This window comes from Strix aluco, chromosome 10 (assembly GCF_031877795.1).
Source record: "Strix aluco isolate bStrAlu1 chromosome 10, bStrAlu1.hap1, whole genome shotgun sequence".
NCBI lineage: Eukaryota > Metazoa > Chordata > Aves > Strigiformes > Strigidae > Strix > Strix aluco.
In genome coordinates this window covers 4,356,154-4,383,838 of record NC_133940.1, presented here as the reverse complement: position 1 = coordinate 4,383,838, position 27,685 = coordinate 4,356,154, and the positions used below count along the sequence as shown (strand labels likewise).

Below are 27,685 nucleotides of genomic sequence, written 5' to 3'. Positions count from 1 at the left end.
CACCACAGGATGTTCAGAGAGCTGGATCTCTTCAGAAGTGAGAGTCAGTAGAGCCATTTCTGATCCTCTGTGTTCTGTTTTTTTCTACTGACTGTGGCTTGTTTGCTTCTTGCTTGCACAAGTGAGCTGAAGTGGAGCAGACTGCAAAAGGAGTATAGTCCCCGAATCGCCCACAGTAGCCCTGATGTGTCTCTTTCTCTGCGTTGCAGCCCCTTCTCTGTGGATCCCTCCATTGGGACTCTTGGGATTGGTGATGCCATGCAAGTAACAGTGGAGTTTCACCCGCTGAAGACCGGGGATCATTCCAGTTCCCTGGTAGTTCACTATGACACAGGTAAGTGCTGGGCACTGCGTGGTGCACGCTCTCTGCATCCTTCAGAGCAGAGCCCTTTCTAAGCAGAATAATGTTAAACTTGCTTTGCAAACTACTTCTAAAAGCTTTTCTTTCAAAACCTCTGCACGTTTCAGTGCTTAGAAGGGAGCAGATAAGGGGCAAAGGCTGAGTCTGTTCTGTGTGTCCTGTGTGGCTGTGTGCTGGTCCATCCCTGGTGTCAGCACGGTGTTCTCTACCCAGCACGCCCCCGTGACAGTCATCTACCATCATTTCCCGTTGTCGCAGCCACCTTAATTCCCTCTCCAGGTGTGCCTCCCCTGTCCTTTACCTCAGGGAAAAAGTGACAAATAGTTGGTGTTTAGGGGGTTGTTAAAGTGGATCCCCTCAAGCAGGAATGAGATTTTTGGCAGGCTGTTTTGCTGGGAGTTGCTGAGTGGAGGAAGGAGGAACCTTGGTTCTCCATTGCAGTGTGCACATGCAGGTGTGAAGTGTTATTCCTAGACAATGCTCTGTTTGAAGTGTAACGTGGGGAATGCGTGTCTCTGTCGGACTCTCTCTAAATGCCCCCTGTCTCTTACACACCCCTGTCCCCTGTACTGCTTCTCCGTTGTCTTGCCACAGACCCTTTTTTTATGTTGCCCTCTACCCACCTACATCCCACACTTCACAGCATCAGGACTGAAGCAGCCAGGACTTGAGGGCTCTTGGGGTTTGGCAGGGAGCGCTCGCTGCCTCCCGAGATAGGTATAAAATTTATACTAGGGTACGAGAAGCCAAGCTCAGGCCACAGAAATGCTGTCAGCTTTATAAGTCACTTAAGAGTAAGTGGGAAAAACTCAAGAAAAAGGTGTGATGTTAAAATGCTTCTGTCTGCCTTGGTTCAGCAGAGGTATCTTGTGATGCTGGTCGAGACACTTCCTCAGTTGCCTGAATGCATTTGGTGTGCATTTTCTCTTGCCTGAAAGAGAGGTTTGTTTTGTCCCTGTTCCTGAACTTCGGTCCTGGGAAGTGTGATGTCCTCACCTGGGTGCTGCTGTGATGCTTTAGCCCAGCAATGAGCATTTTATTGTCTTGAGTTTGTAGAAGTTCTAGAAATGCTCCTATATCTTCCAAATGCTCTTTGTAGGCTTCTGAGTTATCACAGCTTTGTTTAATGTTTTTCAGTCAATGACACATTCACAGAGAATGGTTTATGCTCACTCAGAGAAGCTCATTGGTTTGGGTAGCACTGTCTTGACAGAACTACTGAAATTTCAGAGAACGACAAAAGGTGCCTCATTTGTATGCATATAGGGAACCTATAGGATAAACTTCAGAGGGACAGATCTTTTTCTGGGTTAGATCAGGGCTAACTACCCTAGAGGTTAGGGCTGTGGGGTTTATACCATGTGAAATGAACAGTCCAAGTGAAGAATCCAGGGCCAGGATCTTCACAGCTTGCTTTGAAAACCTGAGTCTTGTTCTTACTGAAACACCTGATTCCTCCAAGGTTAATCTTTGCAAAAGTGATTTTCATGGATAGGCCACAGGGACCAAACTATCTGCTGGCTCTGGGATAGGCAACCTCCCCGGAACATGGTGCAGCCACCTGGGAGATGAAGGCAGGATTCGTTCCTGCCTGTCAGTACAGCGCTGCAGTTATTTTTCAATAAACCACAGACTGAGAAGGAGAGCAAGGAATGATTAAGGGATTGTCTCTCAAACTTTGAAGCATACAATTAAGTAAAAGGCTGCTGAGATTAATTGCTGAAGTGAAACTGAACCATTTAATCAGTCTTAAAAGCTGCTTGTTGCAGGTGTAGTGCAGAGCAGCAGACAATGTTGCCCAACCTGGCGGGGCGAGCCCTGGCTGATTTGTCCTGCGCTAAGTCAGACTCCCTGTGACTCGCATACAGAAAGCAGCTGGGTTGCTCTTTCAGAGCCACCAACAGACTGTTTCTTATGAAACAGAGGCACTAAGAGCAAAATATCAGTGTAGGGTGTTGGGAGGCATTTTCCTTGCTTTACTGTGTGTCTGTATTGACTTGCTCACAAGTGGCAGCAGTTCTCAGTGAATCACACTGTTGTTAGTGTGACTGACGCAGGATCAGGTGCATGTTGCGTGGGTTTAGTTTTTGCTGAACTTGAGTCAAATCTGTCCCTAGCATTGCTTAAGCAGACATGGAGCTCTTCCCTTTGCCTGCTATTTGGTTGATTAGAATTGTGTGTCCTTTAGACTGTCCTGGTTAGGAGCACAGGTGTTGTCCCCTGGATAGACTGTCTATGTGGTGGTAGTCGTGTTGCTACAAACTTTACAGGTGAGTGTGAAGAAAATGTCTTTGCTGCTAAGAGCATAATGATTTACAATGAAAATTTGACCTTCACTGCTTTACATGTCCAAACTCCTCCATTTCCCCCATGTACATGGGTCTGGGTGTGAAAAATCCCAGCTCATACTCCAGCTGGGAATGTAAACGTGTCGGGATGCTGAATCCCTTTCTTCAGGTAAAATTGGTGCTGGTTTTGGCTGAACCGGCTTACTTGGTAAATGATGCCACCCATGCAAGGGCTTGGCGGTGTATTAGTGGTCCTGTACACATGCAGGAAACTCATGAAATCCCAGCCCTGGTTGTTTACTGCTGTTTGAGGTTGAATAAGTAACTGTAGCGTGGACGTGCCAGCACCTCTGAACATCTCAGCTACCCACAAGGATAAAGCATCCGAGAAAAGCACTGCCTTGCTGTGATAGTCATCTGTGGTTTTGTGTAGGCTTTGGAGAAAACCACCACCCTTGCAGAGCTCTGTTCTCTTTCCTTTAAGAACCCCCTTTCGACCAAGGGTCTTGTCATCTGTCTTGCAAGGCTGGCATTGCAATCAGTGGCTTCCAGGAACTTGTTTGAAAATGAAATGAAAATCCTCTTGATGTAGTCTCTGGATCAAGCCTTTTCCTTTCTCTTTTTTCTCCTTTGTAAATCCACTGAGGCATGTGGACAGGCAGCAGGGTTTAACTGAGGTTTAGCCCTTGTTGTGCTGCATTTTCCATTCCTGAGATCACTCAAACAAGTTGCTGAGTGTTCTCAATTTGCACTGACTTCAGCCAGAATGGAGGAGGCTCAGTACTTGTCTGAGCAAACTCTCTACCTCGTTACATACTTGAGTCGTCCTTGTATTGTGCAGGATACCAGGGTGGGAATACCGAAAACATTTTCTGGTTTTAATCTTAGTCTTGTGCCAGTGTTTACAGGGGCTCTGACGTTGCCGTGAGTAGCGTTAAGTTACTGTTGAGCTAAATTCATGGCAACAGACCGTGAGCTTCTGACGGCCACCGCTGTGTGCCACTGCCACTCCAGTCCGCAGTTGTTCATCTTCATGCACTTCTCCATTCCTTCCACACCAGGCAGATTTATAGTAGCTGCTTACAAGTGCTAAGAGGTGGGGAAATCTTCCACTTCCTAAGCAGCAGCCCCTTTTGAATCCAAAGCTTCCCTGTAGTGCGCTAACCGATGTAATTCTTTTTTATTTGTGTTTAGTGCTGGCAGATGGTTAGAAACTTACATTGTTCTGTGAGTTTTTAAAGAAGATCTTGTTTCCCGTGTTATCCCAAGGTGTAAGCCAGACTGATGCTGTACAAGAGGCTTCTCTAGATTTTCCTTGGGCTATCAGGCATTTAAAAACTTTGCAAAGGGATTTTTCTTTCTGCCTGTCGTAGGTGGTGAGTGCACGTTGTGCTTTCTTCCCTTCGCTTGTGAGAATTCCCGGCAGTGTAGCTGGTTTCTGTCAGACTTTTATGTTCTTGTACATCTGCTTCAAAGTGAGTGGAGGGAGTCATATATTGTAGGCAAAAGAGGTGTAAATAGGAGTTTGTGCAATTCTATGTTGTCTTTGCATCTTAATAGTAGCAGCACTGCAACAGAGCGAGGATTGGTAACTAATACTTTATACAACTGATTGGTTATATGCTTTTATAGTTCAAATCACTTAGATTGATGGGTGAGTCTAGTTGGTCTCCAAAGTGTTCATTTCTGTCAAAACAGCTAATAGGTAACAACTGTTTCCTGTCTTTGTTCCCCTCTTCTAGAACTGCTTGTAATAATGAATTTTTCTTATACTGTTTTAGATAAGGCCATTCTGCTCCTTGCAGAGTATGGCCCCTCTCCAGGGCCTTGTGTTTCAAGAGAGATGATCTGTCACTTTGAGGGTAGATGAAGGGGAATTACGTTTGTGCTTCATTTGCTTGAGGTTTCTTTGCACAGCTTTGTAGCTCCACAACTCCGTAACACCCCTCTGAACAAAAACCCTGCTCAGCAACCCATGGAGTTGACTGTGTGAGCACAGACTGGGATGTATGTACTAGGAGGGTCACTTGGAAGTTAAAAATCTCCTTCTGGCTGTTTTGTTCATCCTCAGGCATGCACAGAAACAGACTTCTGCGTGACGCTGCATACCCCATTTTTAGCACATGAAAGATTTCTGGAAGAATGTGGTTTTCATCTCTTTGCAGGACACCCTTGACCGCAGCTTGTCTACTCTATCATCAGTGGAAATCACTGACATGTTCTGAAGTGTCATTACCGGGGGATGTGTTTCAGGGCAGAACTGACCATTCATTAGCCTCCTTTCCTTGTGGATCGATCAGCATCTGCTGAGAAGCAGAAGAGCAGCTTGAAGGGTCACTGATTTATTAGGTGGTCTATTGGGCATGTCTTTGCCAGGCAATCGGAATGAAAGTTCCTGCACCATTTTCCCCATGGCCAAAAGCAATGTTTCAGCCAGTCAGGTACCCCAGCGTATCGTTACTGTAGTAGCAATAATGGTTAAAAATAGCCCGCGGCATCCTGGGTATGCGGCAGTGGTCTTTCATCATCCGACGGTTTCATCGTCCTTTTCAATACATTCTGCGAAGCTCCTTCATGCTGGGCAGGACAAAGCCTCCGTGCTGGCTCCCAGATATTCCTGTGCTGGAGTATTTCATCCTGGAACGAGGCAAACAGTTCTTCCTAAGCACAGTGCAGAGGGGTGATGGGGAATGCTGTGGGTGCTCGGTCACAGAAGGATGCACAGCGAGAGCCTGACTGCAGAGGAGATGACTTAACGTGCAGGAGAGCTGTCTGAAGAACCTGCAGCCTGTCCTGTGGAGCACTGCTGGCTGGTCACTGCTTTCCACCTCCCTTTTCATCTCCATCTGTTGTCTTACGGCTCCTTGCAGGGCCTCTGGGGTAGAGACCCTCTTCTTGCACTGTGCTGCGTGGGCTCAGTGGGCGCTTTGCCGAGGCCGGGGCCGTGCTGGGGACTCTGACCGTTACAGCAATACCTGTGGCCACAGTAATGACGAGGATGCTCTGAGCTTTGTTGTAGCCTGGGAATGGTTCTTTGGAAACACCTGTGTTAGCAGCAGCAGTGATTTAGTGGTGAGGTTTATAAACGAGGTCTGGAGTAAATAACGTGATGGTTTAATGATGTCTGAAGGCAGCTCCTGAACACCACCTCGGAGAAGCACTTACAAATGACTGTCGCTGCTCTGCGTTTTGCTCTAGGGCTGGAAATACAAGCGTGGGGACGGACAGACGGCCTTTCTCAGGCCGGCAGAGACTCGGTGCATCTTTTAGGTGAAGCCATTAGCTTCCCAACAGCGAAACAGCTCAGAGCAGTGCTCCTGACTCTGATCTAGTGGTAGCTCTGTGGGAGACGCAGCAAAAACCACATGGTGGGGGGGCTGGATCAGGCTGTAGGTGACTTCTCCAGCTCTCCAGAGATCACTTAGCCTGGTGAAGTGACTCGCTTCTCCGGCGGTGAAGTGGTAACAGAGACCTCTGCACGCTGTTTGAAAAACAAGGATATGCCGGCAGTGGAGGCAGCTGGGTATGATAGTAGCAGGAGCAAAAGAATTACTTATCATAGGTCGATATGGGGGTACAGTAACATCCTTTTGAGTGAAGAGCTCTGCTTTCATTGCTTGCTTGTATTTTCAGTGAAAAAGCAGCAGGACCTGTCTCTCTCCAGCTGCGTTCATAGAAGAGATGAGAGCAAGGCACTGTCTTCTGACAGACTGGGCAAATGAAATTACACTTGCTTTCCATGCTACCTAAATATTCCAAATTTGACTGTCATTCACTCCTAAAAAGATTTAAAATCCAAATTCAGCAGAGAGGGAGACACAGGGATAGAGGAAGAATATGTCTTGGTGAAGACAAAATGCATCAGGGTGCTGTTTTGTTTCTGTTCAGTCCAATCAATCTGGGTACCAGCTTCCTAATGTTTAGAGCAGTAATCAATGAAGGAAAGTACCAGCTGTTGAATACTAGGAAAGCGTTCTTCATAAAACCTGAAATTTGTTTTGAAATCTTGTGCAAGGGTTTGCTCATCCATTCATTGAGCTATACTTTCAGGCTAAACAAAATCTGTCTTTCTGTTTAAGAACAGTTTGTACTGCTCTGAAAATTATTCCCCCTTGCACCAGGATGATCATGTAGTATTAGAAGAATTCAGAAAGATGTTTTAGCTGTTCTGTAAATTCTCTCTTTGTCTGTTTCCCTGCACAACAGGAGCCCCACAGAGTATGACCCAATGCTAGATTTCTTACTTCAAGATAGTGAAAAGTTATCATGGTGTGCTCAGATACCTGTGTCCGTAGTCACGCAGATGGATGCTGGGATAAAACACAGTGGTGTTTCTGCTGTGTCAAAGAGCATCGCTCAGGAGTGCACAACCCAAAGCATCTGCTCTACTGCTCTATAAAAAGTCTAGCTTTTAATTTCAAGTTCAGGCATTGCTTTGTTCAGGTTGCAGAGAGAAAGCTGTGTCCTGCCACCTGTAGGAAATGTATCAAAAACATGTAAGAATGAGAGAGTTGACAGCCTGTAATAAGATCATGTTGTGTAAATAACGATAGGGCAGACACATCTAGATTCAGTAAATGTGCTTTCATGGCAGCCAGGCATCCCAAACCACAACCATGGACATTACCCTGTCAAGTGAAATACCTAGTGCTCCGTCACTGTTACAGTACAGAGGGTTTTTTTAAAAAACTTATCTATTAAACAGCCAAGAGTCTTAAATGAAATGTCACATCTAATTTGACACCAAGACATGCAGCCTGCAGCCGCCCATGGCCGACCCTGGCAGGTCCGCTCTCTGTGTCAGCTCATCGGCCTGGCAGACAGATCCGTGGCTTCCTCCTGACTCTCTGGCAGCTGTGCAGGCTCTCCTGGACCCAGAGATTTGTGGGTTTATGTATTCAGCACGATGCTGAATGCTCTCTGTGGTAGAAGGTGCTCCAGCAAACCCTCCAGCCTTCAGAAGAGTCCTCGGTGCCTGCAGCCAGGAGCGCAGGGGTGGCTGCGTCCCCAGCTCCTCCCCGGGAGAGCAGCAATAGGGGATGTTTAGCCAATTGTGTGGAAACAGGCAGTGCATATGCTTTCTCCCTCGTGGGCTCTAGAGTTAGCATTTTTCTGTGCTGGAGGCTTTATTCTCATCGCTGCTTAATAGCTTCTGATGGCTTTATCTTCAAAGAATTTGTCCAGTTGCTCTCTGGATTTACAGCTGTTAGCCTCTACAGCCTCCTGTGGCAGTGTGTTCCAAAGGAAGGAATACTCCCTGGAAAAGTACTACCACTTTTGTGTAATTTCTGACTAATAACATTATTTCAGGCCCTCAGGTTCCTGTTTTATGACAAATAGTGACCAATTTTTCCTTATTCACGTTTCCCAGGCCATTCATGCTTTTACAAGCCTCTCCCATCTATCTCCCATATGATTTCTAGGATGAGGAGTCCTATTCAATCTTCTTATAAAAGCTGCTTCATACTTTTAATTGTTCCTTCTGCCCTTCTCTATTTAGCTTCAAATGCTTCAGCTTGTTTTTTGAGATCAGAACTATACCCAGTATTTCAAGACACATGTGGCCATGGGTTTAGACAGTGAGACGATGATAGTTTTCATGGTGTTTATTTTGCAGTAGTTTGTCATCTTGATCGTTGTAGAGCGCTGGCTCATGTTTCCATAAACCCGAGCTCGAAGCACTGTGCATGTCTCCCATTTCTTGGCTCCTGGCTCCTTTGCTTGCCAATATATGCCAAGGACTCAGTGGAGGGAGAGGCAATGCTTATAAAGCGTACCCACCTCTGTAACCCTCCTGAACATCAGTTATTTCTGTATGCCAAGTTGTCCATTATAGAAAGCAGATTATCCAGTCATTGTAAACATTGCTGCTGTCCTCGCAACGTAACTCATCTCTGGCCACAAATCCCTACCACTCCAGACTCCCTTAAGAGCAGAGAAATTGAGGCTATACAGGCATGAAGGCTGAATTCTCGTTGTGTGGAGATGAGTGAATGACTCTAGAGATCTACTGGTTTAAGGGTGAGTCTTGCTTCATTCCCCAGTGTCCCCCCAAAAGAGGGGACTCCTTTTTTTTTTTTTTTTCCTGGAATGAATGTGATTCTGCTGTGTTGTGTCTGGCTTAGGATTTCAGGAGTCCACCCAGCACACATCCAGCTCTCTCCCTGTGTTGTTGCACGGTAGCCGTTTAAAGGCAGGTCCGTTTGCTGGCTGCCTTGCTGTGACCTGTGCAGTGAGGAGGAGGCTCTGCCTTTGCAGAGGGATGCTCTCCAGGCTATGGCCGGGTTGCTGCACTTGTCTGTGGGGGCTGGCTCTGAGGCTTTAAGCACCACTCCACAGAAATGCCATTTCTAGAGAGCATGTCTGATGTTTGCTGTTTGCATCTCACCTGGGAAACACTTGCCTGCAAGAGGAAGAGTGGGCTTGGTACTGAAGTTTGAGCTCATTTGACTCCCAGGAGTTACTTGGCTGGGAAGAAGGAAGGTTTGAAGCTCTGGAAATGAGGGAGCCTGTGGTGGGAGTCTGTTCGGGAGGGTGACGTGCTGGCAGGTACTCCAGCAAGGCTCCAGTCGTTAGTCAGTTGATGTGCACAGCCCGGGACACTCTCCTCTTCAGCTGGGTCTGAGGTGGAAAGCAAAGATGCCTTCGCTCTGGTCGTTGGATGGCTTGGGAAGATGCAGCGTAGACTTGCAGACTCAGGCATAAGCAACAGGGTCCCGGCTGAGGAAATGGGCTTGCAGGACTGTAATGGGCAGGTTGGGGTGGGCCATGCCCCACCAGTCTCGTTTTGACATGTCTTCACAAACCCACAGCAAGTGAGGGCGCTGCTTCTACAACACAGTGAAGCTCTCTTCTGTGTCCCATCCTGCCCTGGGCTGTCACTTGTTCCTCTGAACCTCCCTTTCCTGCCCACGTGCCCCCAGGCATCTTTGCTTGTCAGCAACAAGGGGTCAGGAGAGACACAACACTGGGCAAGCCCTGACTGAGGTGGGACTCCTCAGAGTCACCCGAATGACTTGGATGCAGAATTGCCTGTGACTTGATTGAGATGGCAACCCAAAGGCCACCTGAGCACATCTGAAAAATCTCACTGTAAATACTGTGACCTTGGGGATAAATCTCTACAAACACACCCAGAAATAAGGTGCTGACGGTGGTGCCCAGGACATCCTCATTCTGTACACAGGCAGCTGTCAGGATGTGATAAATGTGCTGATCTGTGGAACTGCTAATACAGGTAAAAGCTGTAACAATTTCTTCTGTTACTGGTGGCTTGCTTTGTTCCTCGTACTTCCATCAGCAAGTGAGATGAGCAAAGACTCCCCTTTGCTTTTTTCCAGGTGAAGATATTCACACAAGCCTTTATGGAGCAGCTGTAGATGTCAACATCAGGCTGGCCAGGAGCTCCCTGACAGTTGAGAAGACTTACCTCACGCTGTCAAACCACAGATCTGTGGTCATCCACAATCGGAGTGAAATCATAGTCCATTTCCAGTGGAAGGCTTTTGTTACTCAGGAAGAGGAAGATTATCAGAAGCTGAGGTTTGTTCCAAAGATTCATTTCAGTAAGATACACTGCCCAAGGGTAAAACTAACGTATGGCCTCAAGGGGTGTTGGTGCATTGAATGGTTTAGGACAAGTAAACCATCTAGGGCATCAGGTTACGTGTCCCTGGAGCTCAGTGCCTCCCATTCCAGCTCCATCCATGCTCCAGCTGAGGATGGTGTTTTGGGGAGGAAAGGCTGATTGCAGTGACTGGATTTCCTCAGAGAGCAAATTTGCTTTGTGGGAGCACCAAACCACTGAGGTCCAGAGACCCCTGGCTATGGAGGGTCCATGAGGCTGAGGAGAGTGTCAGCACTCGTTACCCGGGACTGCACTGAGTAGCAGCACTTAACATAGCTGCAGGGAGCATAACTGTTACGATATTCACTGCAGCTTCTTCCACTCCAGCTTTGATAAGGTGTCAGGCTCCTTCTCCAGTAATGTGCGGGTAAAGTGCTTCGTTGGCCCAGCAAGTTGAGGCCATCCTGCTGTAGGATGTTGAATTGCCTTGCACTGTCCCGGTTTCCAGCACAACGAGGTATTTCTACCATTCCTCAGAGACTGGGGAGAATTCGGAGGTGAAGGGTTCTGCAGGGAAGGTAGGGCAGCACAGGACAGAGCGCATTTGGGCTGCAGCAGCCTGTGTCTTCATGGTGCTGAGAGATGGGGCAGGTTCTTCAAAGGGTGTCTGTGGTGAAGCTTTGAAATTCCCGTTTCAGGCAGCAGAGAAACACTTATAGCCCGGGGAGATGAACTGGAAGTGACACTTAAAAGTTTGAGTGATTAAGGGAACCCTTGTGGGACTTTCAGACTTGCATGGATGTAGGTGTATAGGAGTTAGCTCATAGCTGATCAGGAAACTGCCTTAAACTGGAGCACTTTTTAAGGGCTTCTGAGCCAATAAAGATCAACATAATTAGGTCAAAAATGCCTTGAAGGCCAAAACTAGTTTTCCACTGTTGTCTATTTTTAATTACACAGTGTGTGACTTCCATGCAAGCTCAGTGTGTTAAAAGAAAATCTCATTACCTTCTCTGGGCACTTGCCTGGACCATTCCTTTACCGCTCTCCTCTCGCCTGCCTGTCTCAGATTGGACCCTGAGTGATCCTCTTTCCCCTCAGAGGCAACCAGGTTTCCCCACAGTTCACTTCAACCTGATTCTTTTCCAATTACATCTGATCTCATGCCAGATTATGTCCTAGAGTCTGATCAGGATGTTTTTTTCCTCCTACTTGCAACCTCAGGGATGGTCATAGCTCCAAGGCCACTGTCCTGCTGTCAGAGAAGCTTTTGAGATCTCAGAGCAGAGAGGACTTTTTCCATGAGAGGAGGCAGTGCAGGACCCTGCTCTGGGCTGTGACCCCAGAAGACCTGGATCATTAGAAGGTCTATCCAGGGGTTTGCTCTGTCTCCCTCCTGCAGGACTTTCTGGGATGTAATGGTGGAATTATTGTCCGTTGATGCAGGTTGAGTTGAGGGTTGCCCATCGGTGGCTGGAAGCCCTCCTCACGTGCAGCACTGTAGGTCAGCCATGGAGAAACATTTCCCACTGCACTGCAGGGGGAGCGAGCCAAAGCAAGTGGTTTTGGTGCTGGTGCCAGCCTTGGCCCGAGGCTCTGTCTGTGTACATCTAGTAACGTCCATGACCGTATTTCCTTTTGAACTGTATTTGAATTTAGCTGGGTGATGATTGCTATCCTGTTTATACTACATTGCCTCGATCTGCTACACATGGAGCCTTCCACTCATCCCCCCAGAGTTGTCACCTGCTGGTTCTTCATGGCCAGGGACTGGAGCATGCAGAGGGGACAGCGATATGCCAGCTAGGAAGCAACTGCTCTGTAGCCGTGCTCCCTTATCTCTTGGTTGTGATCTTTAAACACTAGAATGATTTCTGCTACAGCTACCAAGTAAGGGAGAGATTAACTGTGTCAAAGCCCTACAGAGATGGCCAAAAAGAGGAAAAAGATAAGGTGGTTCAAGGCTAGATGTAAGGGTTTGGATTCAGAGATGCTGGTCCAGACTTCTTTAGTGGGTGATGCTAGGCAAAGTCCCTTCCCCTCTCAGGGCCTCTGTTTCCATGCATATAAAGCCATTGGTTTCACCAAAAGGATGCGATGCCTGAATTCATTGGTTTGCTTTTACAGTGCTCTGGGATCCTCTGGTGGAAGGCAGTATAGGGCACAGAAAGCACATTTAGCTTGCTTATCCCTGCAGGTCCAAAGGGGAAGAAAAGAGTGATGCCAGTAGCCTGCAGCTGAAACCCAGCTGTGTCTCCCCTTGCCAGTGAAGCCCTGCAGTGGGTGCTCCTTCATCTTGATCTGCCTCCCCCAGGCAGCTCTGTGGTAGGAAAAGCCAGTTGGGGTTGTTGGTGGATTCTCCATCAGTTGTGGCAGAGACTTTGAGCCAGGAGGCTCTCGAGGGCTGCTGGCTTTCAGAAACCTCTTCTGAGCTTGTAAGCATGGAGTAAAACTACGTGCCGTGCCAGCGAACAGCAAGTGATAATCTGATCCATGTGGACCCCGCGGCTTGGGGTCAGCCCCTTGCTGAGCTGCTGCTGTTCCTCCCCGAGCGCTTTGCTGCCCCTGCGCTCACACGAGTCTCTGCAAATATGTTGCTCATTAAATTATCTGCTTGGTTTGTCTCTCCCCGTGGCTGCAGGCTGCAGAGGCAGAAAGAGGACGAGATGGATCGTTGTCTGAGGGAGTGCAAGGTGGAGCCCGCTCTCCGAGAATGCCGTTCTCTTCTCTCCCGCCCCTCCCAGAACCAGCGGGCAAAGGCGCAAGGAGACTCCATGCTTTTCTCCGACGATGTGTTCACCCTTGAGCCGCTGGTAAGCGATAGCTGAGAACCTCCCTTCCTTCTCCTCCCTGGCTGAGGTCCCTGCATCAGCTGGCTTGATGTGCCGAGAGAAAACACCAGGTTTCTAGTGAGGCTGCGAGTTTGTTGCAAAAAGCATTTCTGTGGGCTCCTGACAGAGCGAGAGGCTGCCTAAAGCTGGGCTCTGCTGCAAGGGCTATAAATTAAGGGCACTTCATAAGTGTCCTTACACTGTTGAGAGCTATCGATAATTATGAGTAAGGGCACAGCTTACACGTAGCGTATGGAGGTTAACAAAGGATATCAGAGCACTCTCAGTTCACATATTGACCTGAGAAATGAAGTGGTCCTCTGTGGAAAGGAGGCCAAATTCAACCCGTTTGATCACAGACATACCAATCTCTTCATATAACCTGGATGGATACCACAGCTGAATCTCCCTTCCAGTGTCACCTGTGAGCCTGGACACAAGGCTGGCAGGTTTAAACGGACTTTTTGAGTTTCATTGCACATAGGTACAGAAATTTTTTTGCTTCTTCTGTTTATGCAAGCAAAACCCCATATCCTTCAATCAGCCAGAGCCCTGGTTCTGAGTATTTGCATGGTCTGAGATGAAGAATGCCCACTGTCCGAGCAATGCAAAATCCCTTTTCATCTTGGAGGAAATCCTAGGATAATCTCAACCTCTTCTTCCTTTTAAAATAGGTGAAACTATTTTTTTTTTTTTCAAGGAAGGGGATCATCTTCTCTTCTCAGTTACTCCTATATCCCATATAAGGCTGAGAGCCACCAATGTTGTCACAGCTGCAGTTTCACACCACTATAGCTGACAGCAGCATGATGTGACCAAGAGGTTGTGTCAGAGTGGTGGGAATATTGCAGAGAGTGGGAGCCGATCAGCTGAGCATTAAGAGCACCCTGTGGTGTGTCAGAGCTGGTTTTGGAGTGTGTCCCAGGGCTCCTGCTGCTTTACAGTCGGACTATGTCTCCACAACTAGCTTAGCCTGCTCTTGAGCCTCTGAAGTGCGTTAAGGTGAGGTCCAGAAGTCCGGCTGCCCACAGCGCCGAGTCCTGGTGCTCCATGTAGTGACATACGGACATAAAGTGTAGCCTGGCCTCAACTCTTGAGTGGAAACCTTTCCTGAATGGCTGTGTTAATGTTACACAGTTTGCTCTAGGACTGAATATAAGTGGGCTACTGCATGAGTCTCTCCCCTTCTATATTGTCCAGCATTATCAACCTTTTGATTTCCATTAATTCCATTATTTATGGAACAACCAGGTTCACATTCAGTTTTACTCGTGCCTGTCTTTCCCCCTGGCATATGGGTGTCTTTACATCAAATGGTAGTGTTTTCTCCTCTTTATCAAATGTAGAATCTAAAAATCCACTGCTGCTGGCTTCCACAGCCTTCTCTCCAGTGACAGCCCTGTAACTTCTAGCTTGGGCAGACACCCTTCTTGCACTGCCATGTAAATCTGCTGGAGAGGCCCCCCAGAGATGGGACCTTGCTGCCTCAGACCTTCTGGCCAAAAGTGGCTGCTCTCTTCTTCCCACCTCTCACCCGTGATGTGTGGGAGCTCCCCACAGAAATAATGAAACCCTTGTAACAGGTGACTGGAGGAAATAATTGCTTCCAGAGGTTAAGAAGCTGGTGGAGGGAGAGTAATCTTGGAAACGCTTTCTGGGTGGGATGGCTTTGCAGGGTTTGTGCAGAAGCTTTGCTGTGCCAGTGGACCATTAGCTGCCAGTATTTTCAGGTGCTGCAATCTGTAGAAGCTGCAGCAGGTCACTTCAGTCTGTATAGGGTTAACTCGCTGATGAAAATAACAACAAAAAAGAGGAGGCATGATTTTGGAATTACCATGTGACCGAGAACATTTTGAGCAGTTGTCCAAGCCTATGGGAAACAAGCTGATACACAGCTCTGACTTTCTGAGCACATCTCAAATTTGGTTTATTTTTGCATCTACACATGGTATGTCAGCAGAGGCAGCTGTGATGGAGGCCCAGGTGGCTGCCAAAGGACAAAGTCCTTGCTGTTTGCTGCATCCTCCCCCCCACAGCTCGGCTGTAAGTCACATTGCAGACCCGTGGGAGCTGACCCCTTGGAAATGGCAACCAGAGGAGAGGGAGGACGAGGACTTGTTACTGTTACACTGACCTTGACAAGTCATCGCTGTCCTGTCCTTGCCTGGTAGTGACTGCTCAGTGTCACGTGTGAGCTCTGAGTTGATGGAGGTGGTCTTCAAGATGTCCAGGTTACGAAGGTGCTACTGTTGTTGATCCAGAGGTTGGGCCAGGAGGTAACAGTGTTGTTTGTTGCTGCAAATCTGCACTTCAGCTGGGGAACCAAGCTGTTCCCCATCCAGATGAGAGGCTACTGCAGAGCACTTTGGTTTTTGGCGGAAGGCACCATCTCCAGTGGGAGCCATGGTCCATCCCACAGCTCCCTGTGGGTTCAGTTATTTATGGAAAGAGGCAGATGTTGGCTTTGGCACTGCCTTTCTCCTAAGTGCCCTGAGCTGACAGGATGCACTTTGAGTGTCATTTTAGTACTTCTGTTAACAGCTCTGCCTTTTGTTTCTTTGACTGCTTTGAGCAGTGATTTCCTTCCATTGCCTTCCCCCTCTGCAAAGCAAAGCAGGTGATTTGGCCAGCAGTTGGTGGTGCCCAGCTTTTCAAGACCAGCTTTTTCTTACTCAAACTGGTGGAGATGTAGCAGATTCTCATTATTTAGGGGCTGAGGGAGAAATAGGATCTGCATGTATTTACGGTTGGGCTCTTGCAGAGAGACCACTTGTGTGGCTGTGAGTCACGGTGTGCCATCCCCTCCCGTATCACCTTGCTTTATGCTGTAACAAAGCCAGGGTACGACAGCTGGAGTGGTTGTGCTGTACCATCATACATCCACCGTCTGTATTTTATGCCACCTGCCAGTTGCAGCCTGTCTGAGGCCAGAAGTGTTGCAATACCATGTTCACAGCACTGCATAGTTTTACATCTGTCCTGGTTACCATCCATGGTGGTTCTCCATGCTCTGACTCAACTGCCATCCTATAGAGAACACGTAGCCCAGGCAGACCGCTGGCTCCTGAGGTGCTACTGGAGTGTGAGCCAGTTTGGTTGCTTCGTTATAGCCCTAATTTAACAAAACGCCTCTACCAGATGCCAGTAAAGGTAAGAGACTTAGAAAGCTTTTTTGCAGCTGCTTCCAAACTCCCATAAATTTTGTTGATAAGTGTTGCTTGTTCCCCGCTCTTCATTGATGCTCTAAACAAAGGCTACAGGGCTGTGGTTGAAAACAAGAAATGTGACGTTTGAAGATAAATGGTTTGCTGTCTCCTTCTGTTTCAGGAGGGAGATATCTGGCCAAATTCCTCAGCTGAAATTAATGTGATCTTTAGACCCCGAGAAGCCAGAGTCTATCAACAAACGGTCTACTGCGACATCTCAGGTACGGCTCCTTTCTCCTGCTTCTGTTGCCCACAGTGGAGGCGCAAGTAGTCTTGCAGCCCACTCGGTTCTCGTGTAGTTGGTAGGAAGGGTCAGTGGTCAGCAGGGTGCTGGCACGTGCCCACTGTCCCTGTGGTTTCCAGGTGGTCTCGTGTCCAAGGCCAGCCCTCAGGATGTGTGGCTACAAGCCTGGATCACCGATCCCAGAACAACCAAGGCAGTGAAGGGATAAGTTTTCATGCCGTGGGTTTGCCAGCATTTGCTCTGCTGCCAGGTGCCTGTAGAGGCCAAAGAGCTACAGTGGCCAGGATTCAGGCACTTGAGGCTGCTCCAGTGGGTCAGAGCATCCTTCAGACAAAGATCCCACACTGTCATCTTAGCAGGCTTATGGAAGAAAATGAGCATCTTAGAGTTTAGCTATAAGCCTTGCAGTCTCAGTTCCTTTGCAGCAAGGGGTGTGTGTATTAGCAGTATGTTTATGGCTTCTCTGACCTCAGCAGTGAGGTTTTCCATAACTGTTCAGCGTGCTTCAGGTAAGGTGTCTTTACAAAGCTGAGCTCTCGGTGTCATGGTGGGCATAGGTGAGTGCTTCTCTCTGGAGATCACAAAGCCCTGTCTAATTTAGGTGCCGCTGCAGGAGGTGAGCCCTGGAGCCCCGGGCATGGAGCTGTGTGTCAGGCACGGGCAGTGGCTGAGCTGCTCTGCCTGCTGGAGGCAGCTCTCAGATGTGCATACCGCTGTTAGCAGGGAGCTTCGCCTTGCCTGGGCTCGTACTTCTCGGCTCCTGTGCTCTTGTCTCCGATTGCATCAGTATAGATGGCGTATTTTTATCTTCAGTTCTGTTTCATGAGCTTTGTGCCTTCACTGAATGGATTTCAGAGCTCATCTAAGCACATGGGAAGAAATTCAGAGATTGTGTTTTAAACTCAGCATTGCTTTTTCAGGGTGCAAACTGATGGCTAAATGAGAAACCAGCCTGAGGGGTTGGTTAGAAATTAGAAGCCAGCCCCAAGGCATATCTCTTGAGGGAAGGGAAGAGTCCTGTATCTCCTCCTGGAGCACCTAGAGCTGGTCCCATCCAGCCCCGAGTCAGGGACTAGCACTGAGGCAGCCTGGACAGTCCAGGACAACAGAGGGAATTACTGTACTGAAGTGGAAATCTCTCCCCAGGCCGCGAGACCAGGCTGCCCCTGCGCATCAAAGGGAAAGGCATAGGGCCTCGGCTCCGCTTCAGCTTTGAGCAGCTGGACATCGGGAAGGTTTTTGTTGGATTGGAGCACAGCTATGAGGTGAGCAGTCGGGATTCTGAGGGGCTGGGGGGGGATCCTGATGGCTCACAGGGCAGCAGTGAGCCTCGTGGACTTGTGGGATTTCTGGCAACTCGGGTCATTGTGAGCAGGGAGTATTTGACATACTAGTCAAATTCGGGGGCTTTCCCAGAATCTGGATAGTTCTGATGGGATCTGAAAGGTGCATATGTTGTTTGTGAAGTCTTACTCCCTGCTTTTTGGCAACCTTCCTTGGAGATCAGCTGGGAGGCTTCATGTGAAAAAATACCCCCTTGACACATGAAAGCAGCACTGGGACAAAAAGATAAATATTCAGATGCTTTTGTTCCAGCCCTGGATGCAATGCACCTTTGTACCCGGGCTGTTAAAAAGCAGCTGGAACAAATTTACTGTGTTTGAACTCCAGTCCACTGCAGCCAGTTTTCGGTTAAGTGCGTGCTGCCGGTTCCTGGGAGTTGGAGGAAAGCTGTGCAGCCTCTGGCTCAGAGCTGTGTCTTGCAACGGAACTGGGAGTGCTTTCCCTTGCTGACCAGTCTCTCGCCACTCTTCAGATTTGCTGCATCTCTATGAAGAGCAAAGCATTTCTGGAAATGAAGCAAAGGAATTTTCTACATATTTGCCTCCCCCTGCCAGTGGTGTCAAGTCTTCTGCAAAAAAATAAGATAGGGCAACTGAAAGAGGTAGAAAATGAGGCAATACTTTCGAAAGCTTGACTGTGGCAGGGAAGGACACATTAAGGTGTTTTCTTACCAAAATATTGTGCTCTCTATGCATTTGTAATGGGGATACTTTATTGATTACCATTTTATTATTTTCATGACTTGAGAAAATGTGACTAAGTAGATGATACTGTTAGTGCTGTACTAAGCAGCTAGACTGGAGGTAAACCTCAGCTCAGCGTTGGATCCCTAAGTGCAATTTGTAACTGAGGTGTAAAAGACAAGAGAGGAGAGAGTAGTTTTCAGGTTACCCTTGCAGAGCTTGAATACGTGAATATTTTTAACAGCAGCTGCAAAATTAAAAAATAAGGGACATGTCTCTGCTTCTGTCTCAATTTTTCTACCAGGTTTTACAAGGACAAAAGTTAGGGAAAAGAAATCCAAAGCAGATAGTTAAGTCCATGGAAATGGCAGGATTTCACCCTGCAGCAATCAGAACCTTTACCGCTTTGCTTTGGGTGGGTTTGTTGGTGCCTGACAGCGTGCTGGTACTCGCAGCAGCTGTGGGCATTTCTCGCCCAACATGAGAAGAGCTGACTCTCAACAAGTGCTGCGGGATTGTGTCACTTGATCAAGGCAGTAGATCTCTCAAGTGTTCAACAAAATACGGCTTAGTTCTAAATTTGCAGTTTATTCTGATAATGGTAAAGTCTTAGATGGTGGCTGTGAATATTTAGGAAAGAGAAATTCTTTGGAATAGATGGAGCTGCTGTGCACCGCACGCTCATCCTTTCCTGACACGTCTGTTTGAGCAAAGACTAAGAAAGTATCCCATTAAAGAAAAAATGAGAAAACTAAATTACATACCATAGCAGAGTTGGGGAGTGCTTCTGAAGTTGGTTATAGTGCTGCCCTGAGGTGTCTTCTACATGCAGTAAACTTGTTGGCTGCAACGTGTTCTGCCCTCGACAGGATCGGACTCGTCGGGAGCAGAATCAGTTGTGTGATGATTCACTAGTAATGCTGCAACTGCCCTTCCTTGCTCTTAGGGACAGGTCTGAATCGACTTGGTGATGCTGAGTAGCTCCTCTGCACTGCAAGTCGAAGTGGGCTGCTCTGTGTCAGTGGAATAAACCCCGAGTGACTGTTTCTATGAAGCTGTCACTGCTTTGCATGAAAAACCCAAAGGCAGAACTTGTCCTGTTGCATTTTCTTTGGCTTCTGCCAAGCAGCAGCACACAGCATCTTCTGCTTTTTACAGACGTTAATTGCTTAATCAGAAGACAAATCAGCCTTCTGTAAGAAAGGAAGATTCCTTATGTATTTCCATTTTGCTTTCTTGCTGCTGCAGGTGGTCCTGTTTAACAAAGGAGCCATCGACGCTGTCTTCAACTTGGTCCCTCCAGCTACAGCTCTGGGCTCCTGCTTCACCTTCCTCCCCCAGGAGGGCATCATTTTGCCGGATGGGCTGCAAGTCATCCGGATCTCCTTCAGTTCCACCATCCTGGGGGAGTTCACAGAAGAATTCAGGTTCAGTGTGAACGGATCCCCTGAGCCTGTGACCTTGACTATCAGGTGAGGAGGGTTATAGGAGCTTGGTGGGCACGTCTGTAGCTGTCTCTGGGTAATCATCTCCCACCTACCTCATTTTAGGATGAAACAGAGAAAAAAAGGTGTTGTCTAAGGTCTTAGTCTTGGCTCGGATCCTAGCATCCCCACACTAAGAGCCAGGGCTTTTTAATCTTAACTTCAGTTTGAACCTTGCAGTTGCAGCAGCAAATGAAGTGTAATTGTCTGTGAGAGGAAATCATAGAATTGTAGAATAGTTTGTGTTGGAAGGGACCTTTAAAGGTCATTTAGTCCAATCCCTCTGCAATGCGCAGGGCCGTCATCGACTCGATCAGGTTGTTCAGAGCCCCGTCCAACCTGACCTTGGATGTTTCCAGGGATGGGGCATCTACCACTGCTCTGGGCAACCTGTGCCAGTGTCTTACCACCCTCACTGTAAAATATTTTTTCCTTTATAACTAGTCTGAATCTTCCCTCTTTAAGTTTAAAACCATTACCCCTTCTCTTATTATGACAAGTCCTACTAAAAATCCAGTTCAAATCTTTCTTATAAGCCCCCCTGAAGTATTGAAAGGCCACAGTAAGGTCTCTCCAGAGCCTTCTCTTCCCCAGGATGAACAACCCCAACTCTCTGGGCCTGTCCTCACAGGAAAGGTGTTCCATCCCTCTGATCATTCTTGTGGCCTCCTCTGGACCCGCTCCAACAGGTCCATGTCTTTTGTGTGCTGAGGACCCCAGAGCTGGACACAGCACTGCAGGGGGGGTCTCACCAGAGTGGAGTAGAGGGGCAGGATCAGCTCCCTCGACCTGCTGCCACCTGTGACCATGACTCCTGTGCTCTCAATACCCAGTTTAACTTTCAAAGTCTTGGGTTCCTCTGGGAAGCAGCTTTGCCTTCGTGGTTGAGGTGGGTGGCTCTGTGACTTTCCAGGACGCTGTTTGCACAGAATTTGGCAGCAGTAGGTTCTCACATGTCTCTGTGTGAGGGCCCCGGGGCTTTAAGGGACTACCCATGCTGGAAAACAGTTTGACTGGAGGTGGTACAGGAAAGGTGTGGAGATGCCTGCTGCCCAGTCCGGGTACCCAGGAACTGGAGTGACTCCTTCCTACAGGTAGCTCATTCGCCCTTGGGCCACGGCAGACAGCGGGATGGCATCAGCTTTGGGCGGTAGATGGTCTGGGCCACCGCCCCTGAACACACAGCAAGGCCAGCAGGGCTTTGGGGATGGGCCAGCCTGGGTGACTGCAGAGAGGCAGTGTTTTTAAAATCCTGTTAATAATCCATCCCAAATGGGTAGCAGCAGCCTCAGCATCACCTCTCATGCTCATGGGTTGGGACAAGCTATCCTCTTGTGCAGCCAGCGCTGTGGTACCTCCTCTCTGCAGCCAGAGCAGTGCTGACGCGGGAGATGGGAAGCTCTGCGGCAGGTGCTGTCACACGGACTCGGGCATCATCCCGTGGGCCGGTGCCACGGCAAAAGATAATCCTCACCAAGCAAAGGGGAGAAGGGGGAAAAAAAGCTGATGACAGGAGAGGCAAAGCTCACTTCTCAGGACTGCAGCAGCATGCAAACTTGTCCCAGCTGATCTTTAACGATGGGCTGGTGGGATGACATGGTGTAGGCAGGAAAGCTGGTGCTGGGTGCTCTGGAGCTGTGGGGCTGGCTGTGCCTCCTCGGCAACCAGCTTCCTGGGCTGGTGCTGCTGGGAGGCACTAGACAAAGGCAATGAAGCAATGGGAGGAATCTGCGGTCGACTTTACCAATAAGGTGAGGGAAATGGATAAAAAAGAACAAAAAGGGTATTACTTTGCAAGAGAAGAGTGGTGAGTAGGTCTGTTGACGTCAGTAGAGAAACAATTACGTTGGCTTTGTGTTTGGAGGGAAAGCGCTGCTTTTTTTGGAAATCGAGAGGGAACATTTCACAATCAAATAATTTATTCTTCTCTGTCCCTCCCCCAAATTGGTCACGGGGTGTTATTGCATGAGCAGCTTTCTCCTTGAGCAAGGGCAGGTTTTGCTGGTAAGGCTGCACTTATCACAGGTAGAATACAGTACTGCTGCCTCTGCCCCGCAGTGGCCTTGCTCCTGGGGAAGGAAGGAAGGAGCTGTCAGAGGGACGGTTGTGTTTTGGCTTCCCCACAGCCAAATGAAGTGGTCCTTTTTTCCCCAGTGATGCCCTGGCTCCCAGTGCCCAGCACGCCCTCCCCTTCTCTGTGGCCACTCTCTGCCCTGTTTGGCCAGCACTCCCCTGGGCTCAGTGCAGACCTTCTGTCTCAGTGAAAGAGGATTGCTGGTCCTTTTTTATTTATTTCTTCCCCATCCTTGTACTCCTCCTCCCTGGATGGTGGCTCCTATGCAGCCCATCTGATGGCACCGCAGCACACCCGCCTGCTCCCATGCAGCTGTCCCTCAGCAGCAATTCCCATTGCAGTCCTCTCCTCCCTGAGATGGCATCTGCCTCCTTGAGCTCTGTCTTGCCTTTTTCAAGGATCCCTCTCCAGCCCTTCTGTCATTCTCCAGCCCCACAGCTCAAGCTGTTTGTTTTCAAATGCCCTTGAGATGTCCACCCACCAGCTCCAGCTGAGCCTCCCTCTTCGGAAGGTTTTGTGCACTGGATTTCGTCCTCCATGGAGAAAAGCTTCTGGTTCTTTTGAACAGAGGCGAGCTGGCTGGTGGGACACTGGGCTGCAAAGGAAGGAACGGGGATGAGAGTTCAAGCAGTTCCTCTCCCGCCTTGTGTTATCCTTCCTACTTTGCGAGGACCCTGATCTCCCTTCACGCATGCATTACTTAATGCTACTGTAAAACACAGGTGTTGCCAAAACCACTGCCTTTTCCCCCATTCTCTTGCAAGCTGTACTGTTATCAGCTCTGGGTTGGCTCCTTGGCTGAGCCTTCTGGGCAGTCATTCCAGTTTAACTTCCTAGAGCACAGATCCGGTGCACTCAGCAGATATGGCAGTCATTTCCCCACTTGCCTGGCAAGGCTCATCCTTGGCAGTTTCCTGGTGTCATCCCCAGTCGTGGCTGGTTTGGAGGTAGTTTTCCATCGTCTCCTGGCAAATGCTGTGACGAAAAGCGTGTCTGCTCCCTTTGCTCCGTCTAGAGTAAGCTGTTAGGGCTTGGGAGGTCAAGTCTGGTTGTGTGAGGTCCCTGGAGAAGGAACTTCACCATCAGCAGAGATTTGGTACCTGACTCATTCTTAGGAGCTGATTCAGCTGCAAGAATCAAGAAGTAGTGTTGGATTGAAACTCCTGAAAGTCAGTTTTTGAGTGCTCTTTGACTGTGCAGTCAGAAGGTGCCAAGACCATAGGTGATTATTCGTTACTTAGAAACCAACCTTACGAGGTGCTGGATGCTTGTTTCTTTGGTGTTTGGAAAGGGATGCTGGAAATGGGACAGCACGGATGGACGCAGGTCCCTCCTGCGGGATGCTGGGGTCTGTTCATGTGCAGAACATGTGGACAATGACAGTGTCAGTCCTGTGAATAAAATGAGAAGGCACTGTTCACTGTGGCCCTTGATTTTTAACTGAGGCAGAGCTGACATTGATTGTCATCAACCATGAAGTCAATTACTGAATGTTGTGCAGCTTCAAGTACTGATTTCAGTGGATGTGAGTGAGTTTTGGAGTTTGGAGCCTGTCTGCTGAGTTTAAGGATGGGCGAGGTGGTGTGGTGGGTTCAGGACACCCGTGTTCGGCGGTTTAAGACTGTTGCTCTTGGATGTGTCAGCTGGTGCACTGGTGACAAGCTGATACTTCCCTCCAAGATTCAACTGTCCGCTGTGTAGAACTGTTGCTGCTCTTCTCAATGGATGTTGGGGCTCCCCTGGATTCATGCCCCAAAGTCCTGCATGTGTAATGATTGTGTGGATCAGGTCTTCTGAGGAAGGTGTTCATATACTCCATGGAAACACCAGTTCCAGCTAAGAAATACCAAAGCAGGGAACCTGTGGTTGGGAAGGCTGGTTACAATGAGTCCCCTTTTGTGTGGACACCTCTGTCCATCACATTACGGGTGGGCAAACCGAGGCACAGAGCCATCACTTGTTCAGGGACCTTCATGGGGCCAGCAGCAGCGTGGGGGCACACCCTGCCGTGGTGCCCTGAGCCTCAGCAGCAGCTGTTGGCTGCTGACCACTTTGCTTTGGCTGCCTGCTGTCCACATGGGTGCTGTGCTGAGCACAGGGGTGACAGGTTGATTTGAAGCCCACCGTGGTTCCGAGAGCAGCTTTTACCCACCTGAGCGGTAAGGAAAGGTGAACACTTTGCCATTCTCTCTAACCGAGCCAACACCTCCTCTGCCTGTCTTTGTCCTTGCAGGGGCTGTGTCATTGGACCGACTTTTCATTTCGACGTCCCCGCCCTCCACTTCGGTGATGTCTCCTTTGGTGAGTGTGCCCTGGGCTTGGGCCATGGGTTGAGAGCTCCGTGAATTACCAAAATGGAGCACTTTAACATAAGATCATCTGTCACTTGTGTTCCTCCATAGCAGCCTTCAGGGTGTTAAAGCCAGGGCTGCTGGTTGCTTAGGTGGTCTTGTGCCATCGTGAGATCAAATAGGACCAAAGGAATAGAAAGTCAGTAATTTCTGGTGTCCTCGTAGTCTGTTCAGCCCCAATCTCCCAATCCTTGGCAGCAGAATGACTGTGAAAGTCCTTGTCCCAGAAGGGCCATGGGGACGGGACTGCAGCAGAAGGGAGTTTAAGCCACGTACTGGCCTGTAGCTGCTCTGGGTAAATGTTCCTGTTGCAAGGCAAGGATACCATTTACCTGCCTGACCTTCAGTGCGAGATGTTAATTAACGCTGTGAGGGCCCCTCGTTGTCACCCACCAGGTCACATGCCCAAGCAGTAGCTCTGAATCAGTCACTGATGTCCTCGGATCATGGGCTCCTCCTTCCCCACCACAAGCCCAGCTCTGCTGACAGAGCCGGGGGCTGAGCATCCAGAGCGTCTCCATTGAATCGCAGATTCTGGTTCTCCATCTCAGTCTCACAAAAGGCTTTTTACTGAGATGATCTGCAGTTTAAATGTGAAATCAATTGTGGATTGACTGAAGGGCCATTATCATTCTGTGCCCAGGATGCCTCTGTGTTTTCAAGCTGTTCATGGACTTTTTAAGAAGACTCATTACCTTTCCTGAGCCACTTCTCCCCCTCCCTCCATCACCACTCTGCCACTTCTTTATTTTCTTTTGAATAAAACAACAAGAAACACACCAGGCAGAAATGTGGTTATGTAATAGGAGATTCATCCTCCTTAATCTCATTTCATTAATAAGGCCTTTTCAGCTGAAGGCAGCTATTGTATTTTTGCTTCTTTTAACTGTGCTGCTGACTGTTGACCTGTGTCTGGCGACTTTGGTCTTGTTTGGGACTGTGAAGTCTGTGTTTGTCCTTTTTGTGCCCCTCCTGCCTCCCTGCTGGAGTAACTGCTGGAGGTGGGCAGTGGTCACTGTTGTTGGACATGGAGAAACTCTCTGCTGTGGCTGCAGTTGGTTTTCCTCCCCGTCTGTATTCAAACGACGCTTGGTAAGCAGGCCACGGGAGATGTCTCCTTCTCACAGAGCTGGCCAGCCAAGCCAGATGTCCACGCCAGAGCAGGTCTCTGCAGAACACCCCACCAGGTGTGGTTGTGTCACTGGTTTTCCATGAGGGAAGGCGAGTATCACAGCTAAAGTGATGTCGACCTTTGCGGGCCAGTGTGCAGTGTGGAAGCCATGTCCCATTCGTTAGGGAAGGTGGAACATGGCTCCTGCTGATTTCTGAGCAAGCATCAGGTTTGCCTCCAGTGCGGTGGGCTGGGAGTTGTCATGTGCTCAGTCTGGTAGCCCCAGACAGGAGATGCCTTAAGGATCCTGCCTAGAGAAACTGCGTTAGAGCGCTTTGCATCATGCTGTCGTTCCCAATTTCATCCTTCCTTTCTTTTACCGTAGCTTCTCCTCGATGACTTTATATACTGAAAACTGTAGGAGTGTTGGCAGAGTTCACAGGGCATTTTACGGGTTGAATTTTCAGAATAAATGGTCTGTCTGGATGGACACTCGTAAGTGCGAACTAATTGGTGCTGGTTTGGGGGCAGGTGAGAGAGCTCCTCACAGTTAGAGAGAGAGAAACTTGTGGTGTTCAGCATCGCTAAGAGTGGGCATTTCCAAGGAAGCAATCTCTGTCATCAGCGTAAAAGGGAACTTAAGTGACAATTAATTCCTTGCGTAGCTTCTCAGTTAGCTGTACTTCAGATTGAAAAGAGCTGAACTCCAAACCCAGTTTTATCATAACAGGCTATTCACACCAGAAATCACAGGACAGTTGGTGCATAAATTCATATTTGTGTCATTTTCCCAGGCTTTCCTCACACCTTGTCATGTCGCCTCACTAACACCTCCTTGGTGCCCCTGACCTTCAACCTTCGCATTCCTGGGGACGGCTTGGGAGAGCCCAGTGTCAGCAGTTCTGTTCAGATGTCAGACAACACTTGCCTACGCCGGAGAAAGGGAGCCCAACCTCGCCTCAGGCCAACCGAATTTACCATAAAGCCCCGCAGAGGGACCGTCCGCCCCCTGGGATTCCTGGACATCCAGGTATGGGAAGAGTCCGGCCATACGTGCTCGGCGGGCGGAGCTGGAGCTTCTCTGAGGGATGAGAGGGCTTTAGCACCGCTAGCTTTGAGCGTAACGCGGGTAAGATACCTGCACTAGTGTTAGGCTTTTGTTAGCTGCGTTACTCTGGGGCTTTTCTGAAGGACCACTGCTTTGTTTCCAAAATCGTAAGCTGAAGATCATGTACCATATGGTCAAGGACAGAAGCCATTCATATGTTTTTGAGAGCTGCTTTGAGCAGTTTTTTTGATTTAAAGTGGGCAGAGGAAGGATGAGGACAGAAGGCGGCTCTTAAAAAGAGAGATGTCATTGTATAAAGCAGTTTGCTTTTCTTCCCGGTCTTATTTCTCCTCTCCTGATGAGCAGAATGAGTTGTATTCACTGCGGTGATCTCCAGTGGGGACTGGAAAAGCTCTGGCAGCCATGAACTGCACAGCACCTGCTGGGCTGCATTTTGCCCTCAGCTTCCCAACGTAAAGCTGAATGTTGAAGTCAACAGATTGCCTCTGCATTTATGCTGTTGTAGTTGAGATTAAAAATTAGTCCCTTAATTTTAATACAGTGGTGAGTAGAGCATTAATCTAATCGTGCTTACGTATGCCCTGGTAAGTGCAAGGTGTATTTAACAAAGCAGATTTGTCAGAAGGCTTTTGTTACTCCCAGCAACTGTGCTCTGTACATGGACCAGCAGAAGAGTTAGGGCAAAATCCTCCCTTTCCTGCCCGTGGAACGAGAACCGGAGGACAGCACACGTGGACGATGGCTTTTGGGAGTGATGAAGTGTTTGATGCTCTTCTCTTCCCCCAGGTCACCCTGTGTTCCAACACTGTGAAGAGCTACGAGCTGGCACTGGTGGTGGACGTGTGCGGTGTTGGCAAGGCGGTGTCGGCGCTGCTCCTCACAGCCAGGTATCGGCGCTTTCCTTGCAGCTCGTCGTCTCTCCTCGTGCATCCAGCACCACGCTGCCTTGCACGTGGTTTGCTGGCTGCATCTCCAAATGACAAGTGTTGCTTAATGAGCTAGTTCTGCCCAGCTAGGTGTGAGACCAGCAGTGTTCTGAAAGCAGCACCTGTGCTCCGCGGACAGGCATGGC

General features: G+C 48.8%; 1 protein-coding gene across 1 annotated transcript in view; it reads left to right on the top strand.

Annotated features, from left to right (window-relative positions):
- The window catches only part of LOC141927792 (hydrocephalus-inducing protein homolog), an 88,272-nt gene that overhangs the window by 18,266 nt on the left and 42,321 nt on the right, over positions 1 to 27,685 (top strand). Inside the window, 10 exon segments of the mRNA XM_074835054.1 lie at positions 210 to 334; positions 9,990 to 10,191; positions 11,674 to 11,685; positions 12,858 to 13,029; positions 16,375 to 16,474; positions 17,644 to 17,762; positions 19,773 to 19,996; positions 24,316 to 24,383; positions 26,339 to 26,574; positions 27,400 to 27,500. Coding sequence (XP_074691155.1) covers positions 210 to 334; positions 9,990 to 10,191; positions 11,674 to 11,685; positions 12,858 to 13,029; positions 16,375 to 16,474; positions 17,644 to 17,762; positions 19,773 to 19,996; positions 24,316 to 24,383; positions 26,339 to 26,574; positions 27,400 to 27,500 — 1,359 coding nt within the window.